This window comes from Aphelocoma coerulescens, chromosome 9 (assembly GCF_041296385.1).
Source record: "Aphelocoma coerulescens isolate FSJ_1873_10779 chromosome 9, UR_Acoe_1.0, whole genome shotgun sequence".
Lineage (NCBI taxonomy): Eukaryota > Metazoa > Chordata > Aves > Passeriformes > Corvidae > Aphelocoma > Aphelocoma coerulescens.
The window spans coordinates 11,401,170-11,419,586 of record NC_091023.1 but is presented as its reverse complement, the minus strand read 5'-3'; the positions used below and the strand labels follow the sequence as shown (position 1 = coordinate 11,419,586).

Below are 18,417 nucleotides of genomic sequence, written 5' to 3'. Positions count from 1 at the left end.
TTCAAGGCAGATTCACTCAGAAAGCAGATAAACACTACCAGTTTCAGCAAATATTTTTGCAATTCACTGCCTTAATAATTTATAGTATGATTTTAGCTAAAGCATCTCTTTTCATAGAATGTTAATGGGCAAAATTAGAGTTTATTATATAAGAAGTCTGTATTTTTATAATATTCATAGAATTAGAAAAGAAAGGAATATTGATATTTTAACGTGCTTTAGTTATTAAAATTGTATGCATATCAAAATGCTTACTTATCAAACCCATTTATTTCTTTTAGGGTTTTTAGGAACCACTTGCGAGGACAAAATAGACCCTTGTGCGTCATCTCCCTGCCAGAACAATGGAACCTGTTACGCAGACAGACTTGCCTTCTCCTGCAGCTGTAGTCCTGGATTTACAGGACCTACATGTGCTCAGCTGATTGATTTCTGTGCTCTGAATCCGTGTGCACATGGCATTTGTCGCAGCGTTGGAACCAGCTACAGATGCCTCTGTATCCCTGGTTTGTACCAACCGTTACATGCTCTGTAAATAATTTTTTATGTGTAGGTTCCATATATAGCTTAAAATTACTTCCTTTCCTTCTTTTCAGTCTATAATACACGTTGAGCAGATGTTCTATCTGTTTAGAGTAATGATAGGAATCTACACATAGCACTTGGAAAACCAAAAATTGCAGAGTGAGCACTGAAATACCCACTGAGATCCATATGGGTTGACAGAACTCTACAGCTGTATTGCAAAACTGTAGTCTGCAGGATAAATCTTTTTAAGGCGAGGCATCAGCACTGTTGGAATTATAAAATTTGGTAGAGAGAGTGGAAAATGTAACGCTGATCATTAGGAAAGGAGAAAAACAGACAAGGTGGCTGAACAGAGGTAAAGAAGGAAAAATATTGATTACTCCAAAGGGTTTTAGTTCTGCCATCCATGTTTACATAAATTGTCTCTCTAGAGAAGATCCAGTGGTGCTGCTCAGGTGAGTCGGGTGAGGAGACTCAGCTGGGAACTGTTTGACAGCACAGCCTGACAGTCATGGGGTCTGGGTAGCGATTGGCTTAGCTCCAGATTTTTCATTATTGTACCAATATGACAGAATACTGGGGTGCTTATAGCTCCCTTTATCCATTTTAGCAATGATAATTAATAGGGGAAGTAGCAGTTAGAATGTCTGATAACCAGTGCAATATCCATTGCTGCTTAAGCACTTACAGAGTGAGCACCAATCTTTGTTTTCACTTGAATAATTTTGGCACCTTTTTGGTTTTTAAAAAGTCTGTTCCTATAAAGCTATAAACTTGAAAATTGAAGAAATTAAGGTTGAAACAAATTTCCAGTGTACGAGGGATAAAATAAGGAGTGATACTTGATAGTAGCTCTGCTGTGACATTCACATTGCTCTACATTCCTTTCCTTCTCTCTGCTGCTTTTCCTTGTTTTGTGAGAAACCAGGCACAATTCTTAATTTCCTCCATCTCACTTCACAGGATGTGCAATTATCCTACCAATCTATTTGTGGATATTTACAAATATGGGGATTTTGTAATGAAATCTACTAATTCAGCATTTTTAGTTGGTGTCAGAATTTATCTGCTTTTTAGAGACATGGAAGGGACCGTCAAAAGTTTTTTGGGAGGTACTCACAAATTACCAGAAGCTAATGGATATTTGTTGTTGAGGTTGACAGATTTATAGTTAAATTACATACTCTTTTATAAAGGAGAAAAATATGAAAGTGAAATGCAGACAATACCATAGTAGCGTTACCTTATAATACATTTGTTGACAGCACTTGTCATTAATAGTAGGAAAAACTAGACATTTCTCTTTCCAAGAATACCAGGGAAGTTTTAATCTTCAGCATGCTCTTTGTCTGTGGTTCAAAGAAAGAAAAGCTAGTAAAATATTCTTGGTCAAATAAAAGCTTTTTTCGGCACTTTGTCACTTAAACCTGATTAGAATTCCATGGTTTGATTTTTTCAAAATTATTCTATCTCTCTCAGGACTTAAAAGTAGTCTTCGACCTCTCATGTTATGGAAAATTATTTTTATTTGAACAATATTTATGCTTTTAAAAGTTAGAGATGAGAAGCCTTAGAGGTTGCATCCAGGACCATATATGGCACTTATTTAGTTGAACTCTTTTGTGTTGCTCCAAAAATGATATTAAAAAAAGCTTTATTTTTTCCAAACGTTTTGTAAGCTGCTGTAAACTTCAGTTTTATAAATAACATTACTTGATTCACATAGAGGTGGAACTAGAGACCAAATTAAGTAAGCTTGTCATTTATCTGTCAATAGTTTAAAAACTTGGTTAACTTATTTTGGAAGGTCATTTAAGAACTGCACCTAAGTGATAGCAAGATAGGAATAGACAGAATAATTCTTTTCCTTCTTTTATGCCTTTTCACTGTCACAAAAATACCATCATGGTCTTACATTAAGTGATAGCAGCAGAATTTGAATCAATTATCTTCAGATACTTTCCCCATGAGTTAAAGGGATATTAGATAAAGGGCAGTCAACTTCTGTGTAGATCAGCATGTAGGAGGCACTGTAAGATACACTTTGCCCTTGGTTTGGGTAATTATTGAGTGTAAGGCAGATAAAAGCAATTAAACTTTAGGATCCCTAGGTTGCAATTCCTAAAAAACCCCAAACTAAAGTAATGACTACAAATCATAGCCTAATCCATTTTTGATATCTCTATCAAAAAGCAGTTTTCTAGGGTGGATGGGTTATGTCTCTGGGATATTAAGAAGCTAAAGTCTATTTACAATTTTGCTTGAAGAGACCTTGACAGTGTCTGCTACGTTACTTGTAAAGTGAATGAATAAAATTTGTGTACAGTTTAGTAGCATTATCAAGGGTTAATAATAAAGATATTACCAAGAAAGAAATGTCTCTGCCTTGTGACCCTGAGGCTTTCTCACTTGCAGGCTCTCAGCATCAGTGTGCCAGCTCCTAGACCACTGTGTTCTTTGTACAGGAGGCTTTCAGAATATCCCTGAATTCTTACACATTATATTTTTAGATATATTAATGGAAAGGTTGTTAAATGGCATTTTAGAATTCTCTTCTATATTGATTATCTGGCATGTCTGAAACACAATTTTAAAAACTTTGCAATCTGTCACTTAATTTTTGTGTTCAGCTCTAGGATGCACTATTTTTTTTTTTTAAGTATTTTACAGAGGATATAATTTTGTAATACAGAAACAAAGTGCCTAAGAGTTTTGTTTATATATGTGACCCAAATACTGTCCTTCCTTTATGCACTGTTTTACAGTGTCGGTTGGATTTTCATCTGTGTTACTTCTGCCTCAAAAATTAAACAAGAGAGGAATGTTAAATAGTTCCAATTAGCCCAAAATCTATGCAAGTCTCCTTGCTTGGTTGGCAGTTTGGCTTCCATGGTTTTTTGGCCAGTGTACAGATTTGAAGAATGATAAATGATAGTAGTTATACTTGCATAGCTGCACAATTTGCAGAACATGAACAACCAGAACATTTACTACTAATTTTTTTTGTGTGTGTTGGCTTTCATTGTGGCCTTTCATCTAATAGCTTGTACAGAAAAGCTAATTTGTATAAGCTAACTTGGAAAGCAGTCTAGTACTTTTGAATATTCCTATTTCCAGAATGGAAGGAAAAGTGTGTAAGTTATTTCCAAGATGAACATACTTCAAATGTCTGTTGAGGGACTCTGTGGAATTCCCAAACCTATGCAACCATACCTACTTTGTATTGTGTGTCTGATTTTTCAATTGGACATGAAACCTTACCTTAAATCTTTATTTATATGCTTATACACTCCAATTATTAATATTTATCTCACCTCACCCTTTACAGGTACCAAAGAAATACTTAATGTGTGGACATTAGATTCAGAGTTTGTGTCATGTTTTGCTTCTTATCCCATATTAAAGAACTAATTCTAATAAAAGTTCTTGTGCTCATTTGTTGGATTTCTCATCTAGAGCCTGGTTGGTGAAACTAGTGGGACCCCACTTCCTCTGTTCATAGAATTTTTATTTAGTCCCTGGATCCCAAAGCAGTTTCTTCCTCCTCTTAAACCTTTTTGCTCTTTATATGCAATTGTTTTAATACAGCTACTATTATAAATTTCAAATGCAAATATTTAATAAAGTACTTTTAATTTTGTCTGTTCCAAAGTGGAGAAATGTAGCTAGAAATTGCATAGCTTAATATCACAGCAAAGTTTTGAATTTGGGTTTTTTAAAGACATAGATTTTGAAACTTCAAAGCACATGTACAGACATTAACACCTGCCCTCTATATAAATATATATGGCATATATAGAACATTTGGAAAAAAAAGAAAATAAAAGAGGAGTTTCAGAAAAAGTGCTGCAGGGTATAAAAAGTGGCTGTAACTTTAGAAGTAGTACCATAGAATATGTTCCCTTGATTTTACTGCTAATGCAGCTTAATAGATGGTTCTAGGAGCATAGGTTTATTTTAGTGCCTTTGCAGAGGCCAGTGCAACATTTGTCTGCAGCGGTGGCAATTTTTCTTTTCTCTGTCTTTCTCTGCCCACATTTGGTAATGGGGGCAGGGTATGTGAGCTCTGGAAGAAGTGACTTTAGGTTAATTCCAGTTCCTGACTGTCTCTGAGCCCGTTACTGCTTCTCATCTTGTTTCCACTTCTACATTAAGACAACCTTCCATGCAATCTGGCCATGGCTGGTGAGCATGGCTTCCTACCTTCCTGCCATCTGGAGCATTCTTCTCTCTTTCTCTTATTTAGTTGCTGTATAAGTTCAGACTTTTGCTGAACACATTTATTTCCTGACTATATAATATGAACTCTGTGTTAGTGAACAGCCATATATATGGACTGATGCTGTTCCCTGCAAAATAGAGCTGTTTGCATTGTACCCCATTAGGCCTTCCCATAAAGATGGGATTTTATATTTTGCTGCCCTGATTGGGTGAAGTGTTAAGTATGGATAAGCCCAGGGAATCACTATTGAGGAGTTAGTGTCTAAAAAGGCTAAAAAGCTTTCAGCTTTGTTATTTTTTGATTTCTAAAGGGAGAGTAAACTTCTGCCTCTTTTTGATAACCTGATAGTGCAGATATTCTTGAGAGATTACTCTGCTGTATCTTTGGCTCTTGAAGGCTTTGACAAAGCCCCTGTCTTCTCCTCATCAGCCCGTGTGACACACATTGTGTGCTCCCTTTCCCGTTTTCTCCTTCTGCAGTTTTTAACAGCCATGTGCAAAGACAGTGCAGTTCAGCATGTAACTGAAGGCCATGCCAGAAAGCATCAGGAAAATAACCTGCTCTCTTCAAGGCAGCCTTCCTGTTGCTTAAGAAAGAGGAAGAAGAATTTGGGGATCAAGAGGAAAATGGCAACAGATCTGTTTTTGCTTTTGTAACGACCAGTAGCAAAGGGATGGTCATGTAGAGGAAAAAGGGGTAACATAGGGACATTTCTGTTTTAGGGTTTTTTAGGTTTCCTGTCCATTCCTCAGCCTCTGAAGAGAGCACATCAGAACTAGACCTTCATTTTCAAGTTCTGCTTGAGTTCATGAAGGTGCTGTTACTGAAGGCTTTTTCAATTTCAAGTGACCTAGAAAAAGAAGTTGCCCTTTTTTGAAGCTGCAATGCCTACTGTGTTTTGTTGTTTTTTTTTTTTTTTTTTTTTTTTTATCCTGTTCAGGACACAGTAGCTGGAGAAGTGTTGATAATGTAGGTATTTTTTCTTTCTTTCTGAATATGTGCACGGAAATGTTGCACACCACAAAAGATGGAAAGAGCTGCATTTGGCATTGGCTATGAACATAAAAGCAGCAGAATCGTAACACTACTAGAAAGAGAAGAAGCAACTACACTAGAATCCATTACTCTAAAGTTATTTATGAAAAATTCTCCTTTTTCAATCTAAATTCTTCAACAAAAATACAGAGATTATTTATGTAGTCTTTTTGAAGATATATGTATGAATTCAGTATACTACAGGGTTTATACATCAGTATAATTTAAAAGCAGTAATACAAGGAGAAATGCTTAATTAGAATGCCTCTTACCTCCCTGAGGAGAAGCATGCCTTTCCCTCAGGTGGTCCCACAGCAGAACGTTCTCCATCCCAACAGTTCCAGCAGAAGGAAGCTGCTGGCCCCAGGGTGAAGATGAGGGTGAAATTGTGTGTGGGTGAGACCTGCCCTCTCGTGGAGAGAGAAAACATCTTTCCCCGGTAGTGTGCAGTGTCTGGCAGCATGGACTGGCTGCAGCCTGAGGAGGGGATACCATAGTTCATAGTAATTTTGGAAACCAGACAGCTATTTAGTCACAAATTCCCTTTGTTTTCTTGGAAAGGTGAGAAGTGGAAAACATTTTTTCAGACAATATCTCATTACATCAGTGTTAAACACTGGGAATTCCCATCTGTTTTTCTTTCTCCCATCTGATTTTGGTGGTTTGTATGGTGGTTACAGATCTCATTACATAGGATATTTCATAGAATCATAAGCTCGATAAACTTCATTGTAGGCTAGCAAGAAAACCCATAACATTTAGCATAATTAATTCTGTATTGCCTGGCTGACAGCTTTGGAGAAAATGGCTCCAAAATGTTTCTTAGTAACTTACTAGTCCAACTATTTCCTATGAAAGGACAATTTTTTGAGAATCATAATGGATGTTATTGTCTATACATCTTGAGTAGTACTAACAGTTGTATCTTCATAAAATTTTGTTTTGAGTTATTCATAATAGGGAGGGAGGGAGAGGGGGAATGAAAATGGTGTCTGAAGGCAGCATTTGTCCTGTTTTCTATGATTCTATGAGAATTTTGGCAAAAATTTAGACCAGGATACTGAATATAGATTGCCACTTACTAAGATGAGAATCTGCCCCCTCTTTGGTTCTTTGTTCATGAAAGATACCCTCCTTTCATATCTATGAATTTTGCTACTAACTAGAGATTACTTTAAGAAGTAAAATCATACTGCAGAATCTACACTTTGTATTTTAGGCCTTTTTCCTGGCATCTTTATTCATGCCCATTGCAAATTTATTCATTGTACATTCATTCATCTAATGCTTTTTTATGTAATAAGGAAACAAGCTTTTGATTAATAATAATAATTAATAATAATAATAATAATAATTTTTAATAAGCACATGAGCATTCTTCCAGTGCATGGTATTATATCATAGACTACACTAAATCTGTAATTTCAACTACTGCTAAGACTCATGATTGTGTCGCACACTAAGTAATGAAAAAGGTGCTGTTTTCAAGTGGATTAACTCATTCTTTCTTATCTCATAATACAAATGACTCAGTGGCTGTTAACAGGCTGTGTAGCTTTTCTCTGCTTCTGCTTTCTATGTTTGCCTAATCAGCCCATAATACCTGCCTATGGCTTGGGAATACTGTAAAGATGGAAGTACCTTAATGCTTCTACAGTGCTTTGACATTGTACAGCATTAAAGCTAAAACATGTTATCATTCTAGCTACTGTTACACAATTATCACCTCTTTGATGAAAAGTGGCTTTGCTGCAAGGATCTAAAGGAGCTGGGAGATAGTCGATACTCCTGTATTTCTTTTAACAATCAGAGTGTGGGTATTGACATTGGTGCTTCTGGCCTCTGCCACCAGCCTCCATCCTTACACCTCACTGTGGTTTATCACAGGGGCAGGGAATTCTCTCAGAACATTGTGCTTCCAATATTTTCTTGGTAATTTTCACCTGGGGAACAGATGCCTTTAAAATCAGTGTCTTAACATATATCAGTTTGCACAGTATATTTAAATTAGCAAGCATCTGCCCACAGTCTATAGTTGCCTAATTGTTAATTTTTACTGGGAAGTGTTTCATAGCTATTTTTGTTTCCTCTTCATGTGATTTAGGTTACCATGGCCTCTACTGTGAGGAAGAATATAATGAATGCCTGTCTGCACCCTGCCAGAACGGAGCCACCTGCAGAGACCTCGTCAACAGCTACGAGTGTGTGTGCCTTGCTGAATACGAAGGTAGGCTGGGGTTTGCAGTTGTTCTCTGTATTTTTTATGGTAGGTTCTGTTACAGAGAGATACCATATCCTCCACTGAGCAGAAATATATCCCTCATGTAAAATTAGCAGAGACAAACTTCAGTATTGATCCTGATCCCATAATCTTTATTCAAATGAATAGTTCAGATTTAGCTCCTCTGTGAGGAATGCATGTCCTTGTCTGGGCACAAATGGATTCTCTCTGTTCTTCTCAGGTGTAGTTTCTTCTGCTGTTTTTAGGCTATATTAGAAAGTGATGCATTTTTAAAAGGAAACATAACTGTTCAATAGACTTTTCATCAGTTGTTGGAGCCTTTACATGGAGAGCTTTCAAGTTATTTTTTTATTAATTTTCTCCAGTGAAGTGAGCTAAAAATATAATAACAAAAGATTAGTATTTGAAATAGATTAGCACAAAGGAGTAGTAGTGTTCATTTAGAAGACGGTAAAGCCCAGAGAGAGTAGTAGGTGTTTGACTGCTTTTCCATGTTAACTGCAGCTATTCTGAGATCTGTGTTCAAATGGAATCCATCTTTGGCATTTCTTAAGTAATTTATAAAGTAGATGAGAAGAGTGTTTGTTTGGCTATACAAAATCCTTTCTCTCACAGTAGATTTCAGCTGTAAACAAATTAACACATATCAGTGGTCTGTGACAAGTCCTTCTGGGGAGGGCTAAAATGATACTTTTTTAGTGTATTCTGTGTTGAATCATGCTGTGAGAACATTTTGAACGTAATTTTATATGCTATTAGGATTAAAAATAAATAAATATTTTAAACAGAATTACTATGTTTTAAGGAACATTGCTCCAGCATTTTCTCATTAAGCATATCAATCCATATCTGATAAGTAATGCTCTATTAACAGCTGCTTGAGGCTAAATATGTATTTCACACTGGTGATTGCACTGCTCTTTGACAACAGATACAGAATTCTTCATTTTAGAGGCCTGGTGAGGAAATGACCCTCAGCGTTTCATGACAGTTTAAGCAGCACTTAACCATAATGTTCACCATAATGTTCATCTTCTCTTCTCCTTGGACCTGTTGGTGCAGCTGGAAGCACTGTGTGCACAGCACATTGTGCTGTAAATGAAAGCAGGGCACCTGGGACTGTAAGCAGCTTTTGCTGATTACTGAGCTCCCATCATTCCAGTACTTGAGGTGTTCAGTGGCACCAGTGAATAGACCCGAGGTACCCATCTCAAGGTATGATGTGGCCATCAGAGGCCTCAGTCTTGGCACCACCCCAGTGGTGCCCATCTGAAGTGCCCCTTCTGCCTCCACACCCCCTGGCTGGCAGACAGATGAGCTCTCAGGGATGGGCAGGACTGGAGTTTGTGCCAGCAGGTCCCCGTGGGCTGCTGCCTCTGCAGATCCTCACCTGCAGGATGCTCAATGAGAGTGCTCTGCCTTTTTGCTGCTAACACTGCAAATGTCAGCAAAATGATTTTGGCAGGTCTGTAGTGAGTATGTGTGTGTATGTATACATATAAAATATGTATGAAAATAAGTTTTATCTGAACAGTAGACCTCAAGAAAATGATGCATGTAGCCGTAGCATTAGAGTCTCTCTCCCCATCCCTATATGCTGTGGGAATACGCTGTGTTACATGTTTTGTATGCCAAGTACAGCTTGCACTGTCTTCTGCAAGGCAAACCTGCTGGATTAGCAAGCCTACACTGGGCATGAAAGAGTGAAGGTAGTGCATGAAGTAGAGCCATCCAATTATTTATTTTTAACTATACATTTGAATAATTTTTTAAAATTACTTCAGTAATACTCCTCGCTTTCCAGCAATAGGTAATGAGAGGCATCAGAATCCTTATGTATGTTATTAAATAAGTTATTACATAAAATTCCTAGTCAAGACAATTATTGTTTACATGTTACTGAAGAATTTTAGATAACCGATCAGTTTATGCTTCATTATATGGTTTTTCAACATCCAATGGTTCTTCTAAGCAGAAATTGCCCTGCCTCTCCTAACCCACAGCCTGTGGGAAGAGCAGAGAGGAGGCATGTGTGTAAAAAGTTTAGCCAGCATGAAACACATGGCTTTAGTGTTATGGCATCATTAGCCCAGAAGTACAGGTTTGGAGTCTGCACACTCATCCAGGTGAAGTCAAGTATACTTGTACTGATTCCATGCTGCCAGTATCAGTCAATGGCAATTACTGATTTTTCCTTTTACAGGAAGGCACTGTGAATTATACAAAGATCCTTGTGTTAACATCAACTGCCAGAACGGTGGCACTTGTGACAGCGAAGGTCTAAATGCTACATGTCTTTGTGCACCTGGATATGCAGGCAAGTGATTTGTGTGTTGCACAGAATGTCCAGTTGTCATTGTTCACCGTGTCTAGAGGAAAACAAATGCCAAGTACGACTGTGTCTCTTCAAGAAAGGAATTAATCAGTCCAGTGAGAATGAAAAATTTTTGATATTACTTACATCTGCTTTGAACGTTGTAGCAAAAAAAGCCTGTTACTAAAGAGACTTCACTAAGCTAACAGCTGTTTAGCATGGCTTATGACCTTACTACTTGAGACTAGATTGCATTTTAAAAATAGCATTTTGAAGATTTCCAGGTAACCCAATATACTAATTTGACACTGTTGAAACTAGAAAATGTTTTAACAGTGACCTTAGTCAAGAAACAGCTTATTCCATTATCTTAATATGCAATTCCTAAAAGCACTAAAATACTTGTTAAGAATCAATTTACACTTTCAGAGGCTGGTAAAGAACCCATTTAATACCTTGGCCTTGTACTTAGACTGATATGATGGGTGAAATCCAAATGTCTGATGTCAAGATAATTTGCAACCTGATGTTCTCTTAGTCATGTAAGGTAATATCCAATGTGAGAGTAATAGGTAAACCCGTCCATAGCTAGGTTATAGAGCAAATTGTACTTTTTGATCTGTGCTAATTAAAGGGCATTCTTTGGAAAAGGATTAGCTTTCTATTGTACAGTGTCAGTTCCTCAGGCACCAATTATCTACATTATTGTAGTATATCAGAATATCCATGATCATCTGTTATAGCACATTTTCTTGGGATGGAAATTATATTTAGAGAAATGAGACAGAGTCTGAGTGAGGTTAGTCAAGTCCCTTAGTTCTCAAGCTTTGTTTTCACCTGGTTGAATGAGGGTAATACCTCCTTCTTGGAATACTTCTGATGTTCTGAGAATAAAGATGTATTGTACTCTAAGGTGTTTTGCAGCAAGAGAGAGAAGTACTGAGGAGGTACTTGCTATGTCAGGCCCTTGCCATACATAACTTTTTTTTTTTTCCTGTATGTAAGGTGAAGAATGTGAAATTGATGTGAATGACTGTGACAGCAACCCATGTCACCATGCTGGAACTTGCATAGATCAGCCTGGTGGTTACACCTGCCATTGTCCTCATGGATGGGTCGGTGCAAACTGTGAAATACGTAAGTTTTGTAGTTCTCTAAACATTTCTAAAAATGATAAGGTATATTAAAGAAATCTGTCTTTATCTCTAAATACCTATCTGCACAAATACACTGAATGATATGTAAATTACTAAAATCATGTTAAATTCATTTTATTTTTGGCCATAGCATTTCAAAAGTTGTTGTGAAAGTTAAAAACTTCTGTTTCTGGGCACCCTACTTTGAGATGTGTCGGACTAGATTGTCAGGGTTGCTGTCTCAGAGCTAGGCACTCAGTTTGCCTTTTAATTGTGCTCATGCTTCAGAGCCTCCCTTCACACTTTGGGTTAAGTGTATTCCACAGCACTGTAAGCATGGTCCTAACAGGCTTGTATTGGCTTCTGAGCACCTGCAGCTCTAGTGATGTTTCAGCAAAACAACTTGGAACTTGCTTACCTAAGGAAACTGGTTCTGTGTAATTGTGCCGTGACTTGTGTGTGCATGCATTTACCAACTTTTTCAGGAATAACTTTTCCAGCCGTAGGCTAATTTCCACCAAATTTTGTAGAGAGAAGAAGGGCTCCAAGATGAAATATTTCCAAAGCATTCAGTAAGACTTAAGAGATGTTCCACTGGTTGGAAGGAACAGCTTCACTGTGATCTTGTTTCTTAGTTTAGAGAGAAGTTTCACTGTAAGGGCATCCTTATGGCACAGTGGAGAGTCCAGGAGAGGCAGAAAGTATGAAGCCCAACTGTAGAAGAGTTAAAATGGAAATTAGGCTTCATTAGTTCTGCTGTTCACAGACCTGCTTTGTACTTCCCTGATGTTTTGTTCTTGAGCTAGAGATGTTGTCTTTGCTAGGGAATTCAGCAGTGTGTTTAACTGCTTGAATGCTCGGGTACTGAGGTCATATACAGGTACACAGGTTTGTTAGCACAGTTAAGGTTGCAGGGATGGGTGATAGATTGCTAAAACAAACACAAAGGCTGGATTAAAAAATGTTTTGTATATCTCATGTACATAAGGAGCATGTGAACCTTCTTTTTTTTTACTCTCTTTTACTTAAACTTTAAACATACTGACGATTTTTTAAAATGGATTCTGCTCTTGATGTTCTTGATGTTAGTCCTTACTTTAACGCAGTACATTCAGTTTCAGTGCTTTCTGCTGTAAGCAAAGACAGCAGAAGACTATTGCCAGCTAGCCCAGAGATGGTGACAGCCTTGCCTTTTTTGTTGTCTCTGTGAATGGCACACACACTTCCCTGGGTGGTGCAGAGCCACTGGACACTGGGAGCACAACACTGTGTCCTGTCTGTGTGCCATATGGCTGATGCTAAAATATGCTCAGATGAGCTTCTCCTGACAAGGCTGATGTTGGTGACACCTGCAACATGCATGTCCAAGTTGATCAGCAAGGCAGTATAATTCTGCCTGCCTTTGCTATTAAGTAGTTGGCTGACAGATGGGTTTAGTTCTTGGAGAAAGCAATAATCATCCTGGAAATGCACTTCCTGGAGTTACTTCACCCTTGGTGAAGTAACAATTACATTTCTGTTATGTTATGGAATGCCAAAGGGATACAAAGGCTTGCATGCTTTTTGAGCCTGCAGATGTGCTACAGGAATTCAGTGGTGCATGTTCTGGGGGGCTCTGGCTGTCAAGCTCTAGTCACTCACAGTTTAGCTGTTTGCACGACAGATACACAGTGAAATGCATGTAGACATATGGGAAAAGGAGAGAAGCATAAAAGAGGGTGGAAGGAGCCTCTTCTACTGTCCAGCTACTCAATTATTTCTTCTTTCCCCTGTTAGGGGGTTGCGGATACAAAATGCTGCTAGCAAGGATTTTCTTGCTATTTTCTAAGTCCGTGAGAGACTTTTCTCTCTCACAGAAGAGGTAGCAGAGTTCTGTAAACAATGAAACACCTGCAACCTTGAGAAGTCCTGTTTATGGTACAGTGGAAAAATATTTTGACAATGGATGTTTTAGGATTTTAGCCAATCACCCCCAAGGGGTGGCTGATCCTTGTTCAATTAGACTATGAAGAAAAAAGTCAATAAAAGAGTTTGTAAAATAGTTAAATAAATCAATCTTGCTGCACAATTCCTGCTTGCTGGATCTTCTCTCCTCCTCCCTATGGCTGCAGGACACAGTAATATACCCTAGGGCATTTTGATAGGGGGGATGCAAGTTCTTTTATGTTGTGACTGCTAAGACAGAAAGCAGGGAATTACCTGAGTGTTAACTGGCATTAGTAACACTGCAAGGCTGATTCTCAACCAGAAATATTCAACCTTGCCTTGTTCGTGGCAGTTGTTTTCAACTGAAGAGGTTGAAATTACTGAGTTTTTTATCCAACCCATGACAATAGCTAAAAGAGTGCATGTATGTAATAATAACGATAATAGAGGAGATACAAAACTGCAGTGTAAAAAATTCTGGTTTGGATTGGTCTTGAATGAAAACCTTCTTATAGCCACAAAAAATACATTTTAAAGAACAATTACGTTTAAAATTTGAGGGTCACCAGTCTTTTTTTCAATAAGCTTCGCTTTGGCAAATGTCTGATGTGCCCTTGCTATTCAAGTCACTTTGCCACTGCATCAAAGTGTGTGTTGTATGGGACACCATGCTGCCCCAAAACAGATACCCATGGACATGCAGCCTCTCTAACCAATGGAGTGCCTTATGTGCAAAGCTGTGGAAGCTTAACGTAAAGAACTCGGGTTTTAACATGTTTATAAAGGATTACGCAAACAGAGAAGGATTGAGTTTTGAAGAAGTCACTTTGCAGAAAGAATTTAAAAGTATTTTGATCTGCAGATTTTTCTTATACAGATCTATGTAGCCATGTGAAGATCTTTGTACTCACTGTCTTTTCCTGAGCTGTGAATTGAAAAACTGATGGGAACTTAATTCTAATCATATCTAGAAAGGCCAAATCCAGCTCTTTTATGAACAGTTGCAGCACTTTTGATCTCACTGGAGTTGAGACAGTGGTGCAGTGGATTTCTTTGATGTCTAAAGTTTGAATCTATTAGTAAATCTGCTTCTGTTCATCTTTCCAGTTCTCCTGGAATATTTATGATATTCTTTCAGCAGTTTGTACATAATGGTTAATAATGTGATGGAAATGACATTTAAACACTGCATACTGACTTTGTATTGGACCATCCCCCTGAATGCTAGAAAAAGACACAAAACCAGGCTTCTCAAGAAGCTGGTGTTTGGGAGTCATTTGACTAAATAGATCACATTTTATCCTTTGTGATTTTCTGTTACTGGCCATGAAGGAGGCTATTGGTACTTAATCTTTTTTTGTAGATCCGCCCTATTTATAGTTCCCCATTTTTTCACCAGCTGGTTTAGCTGCTTGAAGTCACTACTTTAACAGGATTTCAGAGTTATCTTCTTGTCAGACTGTTCTTTTTAATTTCCAAGTGCTGTATATACAACAAACTAGACAAGATGTACATTGCCTGGATGAACTGTGATATTTATTATATCATCTTATAGTCCTTACCAGTATTAGCAATTCCAATTAAGTAGGATTAAATTGGTCTTAATTATAAAGAGGATATTGTTCCTTTCAAAATGAAATGCATTTGCCTAAAAAGTTAATGGAGCATTCACTGTAAAAATGCTTACAAATGTCTCATATGAATTCTCTAATGCCTGCTAGTTATTTGTTAATACCTTTACCACTTTTTTAATTGTTAATGTAGCTACTGAGGTATGCTAAACCATGTGGTTACTTGAAAACTGACATGAAGAATTTCTGCTACAGACCATGCTGTGCATTGAAATCTTACTCTTAATTAATTTTATGAACATTAATATACCAACTGAAAATACTGTGATTTCGAGCTGTCATATACTATTTCTAATCTTTGGAATATAAGCTGTTAATCTTTGTATTTGGATATGGCCAGGAAAAAAGGAAGAAATTTTTCTCATCTTTGTCATCCAGAGATGGAAGACATGGAATCTAAATCAGAACTGTCTTGCCATATATCTGCACACATTAGATCTGAATTCAGCCTAGTCTGACAGCCTGACAGAAACCACTGCGTGTGACAAATGTGCTGCAGAACAAAAATAGAAGCCCATCCCAAACTGCACAGAGCACAGCTGTATTCCCTCCTTTGTACCCTGACTGGGCAAACTGCAGTAACAGCACTTTAGAAATATTAAATCACTGAATGATTCAGGCTGATCAAAACTTTACTGACCTCCAAAGAAGGTAAGAGAAACAAACAGCCGGTCCTTAAACTCAGCTCACATTTGTGGACAAAGTCTGAGCACCCTGAGCTGAGAGGTGGTCTGGGACAACCTTCACTATTGTGACAAAGAGCAGCCATTTCTCCAAACTCTGCCCAGCTGAATCTCACATGTTACAGCTTCAGGCTTTCTCACCACCTCCTTCTAAAATGGATTTCATGGATCTCCTGTCCTTGTACATGCCCTGTATTTCTACCCATAGATGGAGATTTTTTCCACAGATGCCACTAAACTGGCGATTTCAACTCAGGTGCTTGAATATCTGCCATCATCAGCAGCCTTAAGAGGTGGCTTCTGAGAGTGTCTTAACCTCCCAAAGCATATGCTTGGTAGCCCTGTTGCCAGACTGTTGGTGATTAAGTAAAGGGAGTTTCTAAATCAGTGCAAAGAAGAAGTACATTTGAAAAAGGAACAGGCACTTACTAGAAATAATTTTTGCAGAGTGTTACATTTCCATAGTCAGTATGATTCAAGTCGGTTCCTGTTTTGAAATAATATGAGACCATAGGCTTAAAAGACTGCCAAAAAGCAACCCTGGAGGGAAGTACAGGTTAATTAGAAATATTAATTAGAAATATTCTCACCCATTCTAGAGAGAAACAAATCTGAGGACATAGGCAATTGATAGAAAATCTGTTTGGCATAGATAGACTATGGTTTGGGGATCAAGAATATTTATACAGAAGATCTGGAATACATAAATACAAGAAGCCTTTTCCACATTGGCTTTACTTTAAGGTCTGCTTTAAGAATCTCAGGGAAATTATGCTTGGGAAAAGACTCTAGTGGGCTTACTACTGTAGGACCCTATGAGGTGTGCTTTTTGTCCTTGAAATGCTGAAGTCTCTGCAGGCTGGTGTAGATAGGCATAAGAAAGTCTGTGTCTCAAATTAAAAACCAAGTGTGTTTAATACATGTTAAATAACACATTTTAGTGGAAGGCTTCACTATTAGAACAAACTGCACAGAGGATTGGTGGGTTACTAGAAGCTTTTGCATAAAACCTGCCTGCCTTTAGAGAGCCTATAGCACAAAATAACATAATGCAAGAATAATTTTATGATTTTGTGTTACTTGGGTTATACAGGAGATCAAACTGGATAGGTGTTCCCATATGACCTTAAAAATCAACAGAAAAAAATGGGTGAAGGTTCAACATAGTGCTATTCAAATATGTGGCATGTTAGGCATGGCGGTGTATTGGTAACAGAGCCTGGGAAGGTTCAAATTACCTATCTCCATAGCTTCAAAAGTCAGAAATATTGAAAAGGAATATAATAAATTAGTTCTATTCAGCAGGACGGATATAAATTATTAATTAATGATAGCCTTTTATTTCTTCTTGGCAGATCTGCAGTGGAAGTCTGGGCATATGGCGGAGAGTCTAACAAATATGCCTCGTCACTCCCTCTACATCATCATCGGGGCCCTGTGTGTGGCCTTTGTCCTGATGCTGATCATCCTGATCGTGGGCATCTGCCGCATCAGCCGCATCGAGTACCAGGGCTCTTCCAGGCCAGCCTACGAAGAGTTTTACAACTGTAGGAGCATTGACAGTGAATTCAGTAGTGCTATCGCTTCCATCCGACATGCCAGGTTTGTGCTGGGGATGGGGGTTTCCTAGGAATCTGTTCTGATGTGTAGTTTCAGTTCATGCACAGTGCACCTAAGTGCTGTTGGCAGAGTGAATGGGCTGCTTTGGTGGGAAAACACAGGATCACCAGCGCTGCTCACTGTTCTGCTCTGAAGTGTGATAGTACAGCAAAACTCCTTGAAAACAGTGGGAGTTATTCTGACTTTATTTGGTGTAACTGGTGAAGTGGGACATATGCAGAGTTCTTAGCCTGTCAGATCTTCTGTTTGGGATGTAAAGATTCTTTAACTGCTACACACAAGTAATATGATCAGATAGCAAAGGCACATTGATTTTCGTGACTAATTTACCAGATTATTCAGTGAGAATCTCTTCACATCACTCATTTTTGTGCTCCAATTTGCCTTTCTTACTAGCTTTCCTAGAGACAGTAATTTTTTCACTTTGCAATTTAATAGAGCCCTTGCAAGGCATGGAGTGTCAGAATAATATAAGAGTAGAAGATGAAGGGATTTGAGAGCTCAAGTGTAAGCCATGGCACTGATACAGCATTAAATATACCTAGCTCCCTGCCAACACTTGTGTTTAAAAACTTCCAAAGGAGTTGAGTAGAGTTAGAAAAGGCTTGAGTTGAGTAGAGTTAGTTAGGCTTCCCTAAAATCGAGCCTGGATTTTCTTTGCTTTGGACTAGGCTGCTTCTTTCTTACTGCTCGTCAGGCTGTTCATATAACTTGTATATCAGATGCTGAGCCCTCCCCCGCTACTTTTTTATGATAAAAACAAACAAAGCAAAACAACTGTTTTCTTTCCTGGATTTAACTAACCCATTCTTTCAGTATCTCCTCCCGGATCATGTCAGCTTCTTTATTGTCTTCCTGGGACGCACTCCAGATTGTCTTTCTCTTTTTTTTTTTTTTTTTGAAGAGGGGCCCCTAAAGCTGGAAGTAGTCCTCTATCTGAAGATTTATGTGCACCAAATAAACTGAGTAATCACCTCCTGCATCTTATTTATGGCATTCCTGTTCATACATCTGAAAAGGAAACTTGCTTGTTTTTTTTCTTTTTTCTTTTTTTTTTTTTCTTTCTAGTGAAAAATGACA

At 38.0% G+C, this 18,417-nt stretch overlaps 1 protein-coding gene across 1 annotated transcript in view; it reads left to right on the top strand.

Annotated features, from left to right (window-relative positions):
• DNER (delta/notch like EGF repeat containing) overlaps positions 1-18,417 on the top strand; it is a 117,573-nt gene that overhangs the window by 93,945 nt on the left and 5,211 nt on the right. Inside the window, exons 8-12 of the mRNA XM_069024189.1 lie at positions 282-506; positions 7,890-8,012; positions 10,231-10,344; positions 11,347-11,478; positions 17,073-17,319. Coding sequence (XP_068880290.1) covers positions 282-506; positions 7,890-8,012; positions 10,231-10,344; positions 11,347-11,478; positions 17,073-17,319 — 841 coding nt within the window. The remainder of the gene's footprint in view (positions 1-281; positions 507-7,889; positions 8,013-10,230; positions 10,345-11,346; positions 11,479-17,072; positions 17,320-18,417) is intronic.